Source organism: Corvus brachyrhynchos, unplaced genomic scaffold (genome assembly GCF_000691975.1).
Source record: "Corvus brachyrhynchos isolate BGI_N302 unplaced genomic scaffold, ASM69197v1 scaffold72, whole genome shotgun sequence".
NCBI classification, from domain to species: domain Eukaryota; kingdom Metazoa; phylum Chordata; class Aves; order Passeriformes; family Corvidae; genus Corvus; species Corvus brachyrhynchos.
In genome coordinates this window covers 2,542,645-2,549,602 of record NW_008236763.1, presented here as the reverse complement: position 1 = coordinate 2,549,602, position 6,958 = coordinate 2,542,645, and the positions used below count along the sequence as shown (strand labels likewise).

Here is a 6,958-nt window from a genome sequence, read left to right as displayed (position 1 = left end):
CTAATCCAAATCTTTTAGTCTGGAGGCACCTTCCTGGCCCTCCTCCTGCAGTTTTCCACTCGGAGGGCCCTGCAGCACACTGCCCCTTTGTGCTGGGTGTCTGTTTAACTTAGAGGCAGCTTAATTATTATTTAACACTTGCACTGTTTAGCTGCCAGCAGGTCAGCCCTGCATTGTGCTGGCTGTCATAGAAACATGTGTTGAGTAATGATCCCCGCTCCAAAGAGTTAATGGTTTTAGTTCCCTGAAATCAGAGAGATCTTTGCAAAAGGGTAAGGTCCGGATTGCTACCGGATACTGCAGTTCAGAGCATGTTCTGTACTTTACCTTGGCTTAAGCACAATTCCTGCTTCCCTTTGTTCTGCTGCTGGCTTTGGCATCAGATAACAGCCGATCCTGCTTCAGCAGCAGGTGATGCGTCCTGGGGCAAGAGCAGGAGGAAGGGGCAGACAATGATTTCCAAAGACAAGGATGGCATTTGGGTTCCCATCTCCAGCTGGACTGGGGTGCCCACGGTGGAGGGAGGGGGCTGGAGGGTGGCTGGTGCAGTCCTGGGATTTGTTGGGTGATGCTGCTCTGCTCCCTGAGCCAGCCCAGGCTGGCGGGGTTTGTGCCTCACTGTCTTTTTTGAAGTTTGGGACTGACAGAGAGGGAAAGATGTTTCAGGGTTTGGGAGTGAAGGAGAGGGAAGGACATTTTTGGGGTCTGGGACTGAGGGAAGGATTTTTGGCTGTGTGAATCCCGGGGGCAGCCAGGGCAGTGCCCATCACCCCTCTCCACCCGCAGGTGTCCGGATGGGCAGCTTGGGCCTCTTCCTGCAGTGCATCACCTCCATCTTCTTCTCGACAATCATGGACCGGCTGGTGAAGCACTTTGGGACGCGGGCAGTGTACCTGGCCAGCGTGGTGTTCTTCCCCGGGGCCGCCTTTGTCATGTGCCTGTCCCACAGCGTCACCGTGGTCACCATCTCCGCTGCCCTGACGGGATTCACCTTCTCTGCCCTCCAGATCCTGCCCTACACGCTGGCATCCCTCTACCACCACGACAAGCAGGTAGGGATCTGCTGCAGGGAGCTGAGGGCAGCCTGGCCTTGCATATTTTTAGGTTTTTCCCATATTTTAGGGAAACTGGTCTGGTTTAGTTATCCCTGTGTGAATTCTGCAGCTCTGCCAGCCTGAGGGGGTCCAAAACTCAAGGATTTTCAGTCCTCACAGGTCCTGCTTTCCAGTTTTCGTCCTCAGCACTAAGATCAGTAAAATGCAAACTGAAGCTCTTCCTATTCCCTCAGCTCCAAGGAAAATAAACCTTGTGAAACTTGTGACACCAGCACAAAAGCTCGTAACCCTGTCCCACAGATGTTATCCTTGTGGAGAAGTCCTAGGAGGTTCCTGAGCTGCACACTGGATCAATGGGAGTTTCTCTTGTGCTGCAAATGCAGAATTAATTTGTGGTTTGAGAGCAGCTCTTTCATCCCAAGGGCAGTGGTTGGCTGTGCCATGGAGTAAGTAGGAGTTGTTACCACAGGCATCCAGATGTTCCCATTGAACAAATCCTTTGGAACAACCCATCCCAAATGGCACCAGGAATCCTGTCAGAGTAGGGGGGTGAGGGAATGTTCAGCTTGGCAAGGGCTCCAGCCTGGCTGGGATCTCCCGTGGATGTTTCGTCAATGGAATGAAACCCAAACTCCACAGGCTGGGGATGGGAAGGCCACATTCCCAACGCTGTGCCGGAGGCTCGACAGGGAAAGGCTGGGAGTGCAATCAGGGAGGGCACAGCTGGCTTTGGTCTCTCGTGCCCATGGACTGTTGGTGTGAACAAATGCTCTGTGGGAATGCTCCAGAGACCTCACAACTTGAGCGGAGTGAGGCAAAAAAGGGTGAGAAGGAAAAGATTTTGGTCGCTCCTGCCCCCTTTTCCTGGCTGGAGCAAGACTTTGGGCAGGCAGATGAAGCAACTCAGTTGAGGTTTGTTGCAGAGCTGAGAAAAGAGCCCTTCCCTGAGTTCCCAGGGCTGTTGTGTCCCAGCTGGTGTCGCTTTGAAGCATCCCAGATGAGAAGTGGCCGCTCGTCCCGGGCTCTGGGCTGATCCTTTGTGCAGGCAGGGTTGGGATTCCCAGTCACCCACCCCGCAAACACCAAACGCTGCTGTTCGCACTGCCCTGGCTGCCTGACACCCCACAGGGGACTCTGGCCCTTCACTCCTGCCCTGCCTCGGCTGATGCCAGCACGGGCTGAGTCCAGGTTCCTCTGGCACCCACTGAGGAGGTGACAGCCCAGGGCTCAGCACGAAATGTCCCCAGGTTGGCTTCGGGCTGCTGAGCCCCAGAGCCTGAGCACAGCCAAGGCCCCGCTTGGCCGGGTTCCCCCGGTGAGTCAGGGCTGCTTTGGATCCTGTGCCAGTGGGGAAGAGCCAGCCTGGCTCCCAGAGCCCATCTCACGTGGGCCAGGCTCAGGCTTGGCACTCCCCTGAACACACACAAAGCTCATTTTGCTCTCCTGCACAAAAACAAGGCCCCCTCAGAGTCCCAGCTCCTTCCTCACACACCTCCCTCCTTCCCACAGGTATTTCTGCATAAATACAAGAGGAAAGAGGAGGAAGACGCCGCTCTCCTGGACAAGAAATCGGCCTTCACCAAAGGGCTGCTCTCCAGCCAGAAGCTGCCTTACCAGAATGGCCACGCTGGGAGCCTCTTCTCCTCCTCCTCCTCCTCCTCCCCATCCTCCCCTCCAGCCGTGTCCAGCTCCGCTCTGTGCGTCAGCTCCTCCTGCGACGTCTCCCTCCGGATCATGGTGGGAGAGCCAGAGCCGGGGGCTCCTGGCCGAGGGATCTGCCTGGACCTGGCCATCCTGGACAGCGCTTTCCTCCTCTCTCAGGTCGTGCCCTCTCTCTTCATGGGCTCCATCGTCCAGTTCACCCAGTCGGTCACTGCCTACATGGTGTCAGCTGCTGGATTCGGACTGGTCGCCATCTACTTCGCAACCAAAGTTGTCTTTGACAAGGGTGACATGGCCAAGTACTCTGTGTGACAGCAGGGCAGCCACGTGGGTGGCAGCACGTGGCAGAACCAGCTGTGTGTGTGCCCACGGGGCCGCTTGTGGGGCACCTCGTGTGGCACCGGCCGTCCCCGAGCGGCTGCTGTCGCCCTGGGGGTGGCTCTGGGGCTGGGGCCAGCACGGAGTTAATCTCAGGTGTAAATAAGAGGCTTTGGGGCGTTGTCCTGCAGGCCTGAAGTGCTTTCCAAAGGTGCCTTTAGCAGAGGGAAGCACGGCACAGCAGCACCAAAGGGGTTGCACGGGGAGGGGAAAAGGGAATCAGAATTTCCCTCTGATAACGGGTTCGTGTTCCTGAGCAGGAGCAGCACAGGAGGGGATAAATCACTGTCTCTCCTCCATCTCCAGCTGTGCCCTCTCCCCCTGCTTGTTGTAGTTTTACCCAACTTCTTGAGCAATACTTCAGCAAATGGGACGCTGGGAGGAGATTTCCTGGGAAAAAAAAGCATTGGGGTGGCGAAGGTTTGGCTGTGGGACCGAGGGGGTGCCCGGGTGTGCACCCACATTTCTGCCCTTCTGTCCTTCCCCACCTTGATCCAAAACCATCCGGGAGAAAAGTCACTGTGCCTTGTTTTGGAAAAACAAGGAACATCCCATTAGGACCAGTTCCAGAGGGTGACTTCACCTTTACCTGTGTACCAGGTTGCATCAGATAGAGAGAGGACTTCTGAGCTTTTATTTTTCCTTTTAATGATTGTTTTTAGCTCTCTTCACACAGTTCCCAGTAACTCTGACCTCTCGCTCCTCACCTCAGTGCCTCGGCCTGCGTTTGCTCTCTCCCCTCATGGATCCTGTTGTGTCTCTCCCGCACATGGCCCCTAAAAGATGCTGCCACACACCAGGGAAATCTGTTCCCAGAGGGGTTTTCAGTCCTGTGGCAGTGAAGTAGAGCAGGAAGAGCTCTCCTGGAAGGCCCGGGGGAGCTGCTGATGAGTTAAACTCAGACCTGGAGCTGGTCACTGCCTGTGGCTGTTTGGGCTGCCTTAAAATGTTTTTTTTTTTCCAGTCAGGAGTCCAGATTCTCACTGAGGCAGAGCAAACCCCTGTTAGAGTGAGGCAAAGCACCTCTTGCTGCCCTAACCCAGGGCCCAAACCCTCCTGGGATGTCCAGGTTGTTTTGGCTCCCGGCTCTGAGTCACTTCCCGCTGGCAGCAGAGCACGAGTCCCCCTGGCCAGTCCCACTCCCTGTCTGCAGTGGCCCAGCTGGGACAAATCTGCTGCTGGCAGATTCCAACCACTCCAAGAACTCCCCACGCACCAGGGAGGAGCTGAGGTGCTGGCCCCCAGTCAGGAGTGATCCAAAGTGCGCGGAGGAGAGGCTGGATGGGTGCTGCGAGCACGCACAGAACCCCAGCAGCCCTCGACTCTGCCTGCGCTAAACGAGCTGTTTGTCACTAATTTTTTTGTGGAGGTGTGTGGGCAGCCAGATGCACATGTGAGGTTGGGCTGAAGGGTGAAACGTTGCTATTTTGGCAGAGTTTTGTCAGCCCGTTCCTTGGCAGGGAGGCCGGGTGACTCCCCTGCTGTCTGAGCCGGGCCCTCAAAGGGCTGCTCAGCGCTCGAATCGTCCCTTTCCCGTCAGGGGTCACTGTTTTTGTTTTAGTTCTTCTCAAATTATAGGCCTGCCAGCCTCCCTTTCCCACAGCAGGGTCAGCGTGCTGACATGCAGCTGTTTTGGGGACGGATTTGGCAGTGGCTTAACCACTTCCAGAAACGTTTTTGGGCTCTGGACTTCCTACCCCGGGCTCTGTCCACTGCTGTCTGCAGCAGGAAGGATTTGAGACAAAATCTTATTGCCAGAGGTTGGGTGTCTGTGAAGAAATGCTCCCCTGATCCAAGGCTGAAAACCCCTTTATTTTTAATATTTCTTACGTAAATGTGGGGAACTTTCCCTGCACAGAGGCTGCTCTGATGCTGCAGTGCTTTTGATAATTTAAGTGCCTAAAGTGCTTCCACACTGAGCTCCAGGTGGAGGGATTTGGTGGGAAAGGCCTTAAATTTGTCACTGCAAACCCCGAGGTGATAAAGCAGAGGGGCAGAAGGGTGCAAGCTGGGGTTTATAACAGGAGATCAGGGCAAGGGAGCAGGAGAAGAGGAAATCCTTACAAAATTGGCTTTTTTGGCTTCTTCTAAGAACAGTTGCTGTGTCAGGATCACATGTAAGACCAGCAAGGGATGTTCTAGTCTGGGTGAGAGCATCCCTCACCTGCTGTTAGTGATACTCCCTGTGTGACCACAGATTTTTCTCTAGGATTTGGTTCTGTCTGAGCACAGGTTTGGGTACGAGCTCCTCAGGTTTGGCTACGAGCTCCTCAGAGCTGGTGAGCAGGAGCTTTTCCCTTCCCGGTATGAGGTGTTCTCCTGACAGATGACTCCTGCCTCACCTTTCTTTTGGCGAGCTGGGAGTTTGGAGTGTGGAGGAGTGGGAGCGTAACTGAGGCTGTTGTGAATCCCTCGGACAGGGAAGGATCGGGGGGGTGGATGGATGGATGGATGGATGGATGCTGGTTTTCCTTTTGAGATCACATCCTGCCCGCGAGACGTTCGTGTTCTATTTATTCGGTAGAGTGAATATTTTGTATACGACGCGAGAGGAAGGCTTTTATTACAAATTTTTATGGAAAAAAGCGGGGGGGAATAAAAGGTGTGAAAACGGGAAAAGCGCCGCGTTTGCGCCGGGCCGGCCGCGGGGGGGCGCCACCACCGCGCGGGGAGGGGCGGGGCCAACGAGGGAGGGGCGTGGCCAAGGGATGACGAACACGGGGGGCGTGGCCAGTGAATGAGGGGTGGGCTGGGGGCGTGGTTAGAGCAGGGGGCGCGGCCTGGAGTAAATTTGGGGCGGGGCCAGTGAATTGGGGCGTGGTTAGGACAGGGGGCGTGGCCTGGGATCACTTTGGGGCGGGGCCAGTTACTGGGTGGGGCATGGGTGGGGTCGGAGGGCGGAGCTTAAAATGGGGCGGAGTCATTGGGCGTGGCCAGGGACAAAGGGGAGGGACGGCAGTGAGGGCAGTGACAGGCGGGTGTGGCCACAGGGCGGGGTTAAGGTTTTATGGGTGGGGACATGGGCGGGGAAATCGGCGTGCTGGGCGAGGTCTGGGTGTGGCAATGAGCGTGGCCAGGAGGGCTCCGCGTCGCGGTGTCCCGGCTCCGAGCGCCACCGGTGTCCCCGGGACAAGGGACGGGCTCTTCCCCGCGGCCGTGGAGCCGCACAGCCGCTCCTTTTTCTCCCAAAAAAAGCTCCGATCCTCTCGCTCCACCGGGCGCGGTGCAAACTCCGAGCAGGAGCCGCTCCCGGCTGCTGTCCCCAGGAATTCTGCGACACGCTGTGAATCAAAGCCCTCCGTGACTGAACCATCGGAGCCGGGAGTACCTGAGGATTCTGAGGAGCTGAAACCTTCCCAATCTCTGCAAGGCCATCAATAAATATTATCAGTTATTATCGATACCTACCTGATGCGTGTTATCAGCAGTGATGTTAAGGACTGCGAGGCTGTGACACGGGGTCGGTGACACACAGGGGACACAGCAGCGCTCAGGGAACAGCCACGGGCCTCCCTTTCTGTGCACCTTCGCTGGTGGAGGTTTTTTTGAGGCTTTTCTTTCATTTTGTTTTGGATTTTATAAATGTGAAGCCTTCCCCTGGCCCAGGTCTTTTGTTCAGGCCCAAAATCTCACGCTTCTCCCCAAGCAGAGGAACTCGGTGTGGTTTGGTGGCCCAAAGCCACCCTCAGGGACCCCCTTAGGGACCCCCAAAGCCACGACAAGGACAGACCTCACTCCTTGTCCCAGCAGCAGCATCCGAGCGCTACGGCCCTGCCCAAAACCTCCCGCACACCTGGATCCACCTGGATCCACCTGGATTCCAGCGGCACCCGCTGCTGCCGCGACGTGCCGGGACTCGCCCC

At 56.4% G+C, this 6,958-nt stretch overlaps 1 protein-coding gene and 1 long non-coding RNA gene across 10 annotated transcripts in view; one reads left to right on the top strand and one right to left on the bottom strand.

Annotated features, from left to right (window-relative positions):
• The window catches only part of SLC45A3 (solute carrier family 45 member 3), a 22,235-nt gene extending 16,521 nt beyond the window's left edge, over positions 1–5,714 (top strand). For all 9 annotated transcript variants that reach the window (XM_008644744.2, XM_017727271.1, XM_017727272.1 and 6 more), the window contains 2 exons: positions 787–1,052; positions 2,565–5,714. In XM_008644744.2, the coding sequence (XP_008642966.1) occupies positions 787–1,052; positions 2,565–3,029 (731 nt within the window). In that variant the 3' untranslated portion in view covers positions 3,030–5,714. The remainder of the gene's footprint in view (positions 1–786; positions 1,053–2,564) is intronic.
• Positions 5,606–6,956, bottom strand: LOC108444938. The gene is made up of 2 exons (XR_001859656.1): positions 6,889–6,956; positions 5,606–6,458 (listed from the first exon to the last, which is right to left on the bottom strand). It is a non-coding gene; the product is annotated as an uncharacterized LOC108444938 (long non-coding RNA).
• Positions 6,957–6,958: the final 2 nt, after the last annotated feature.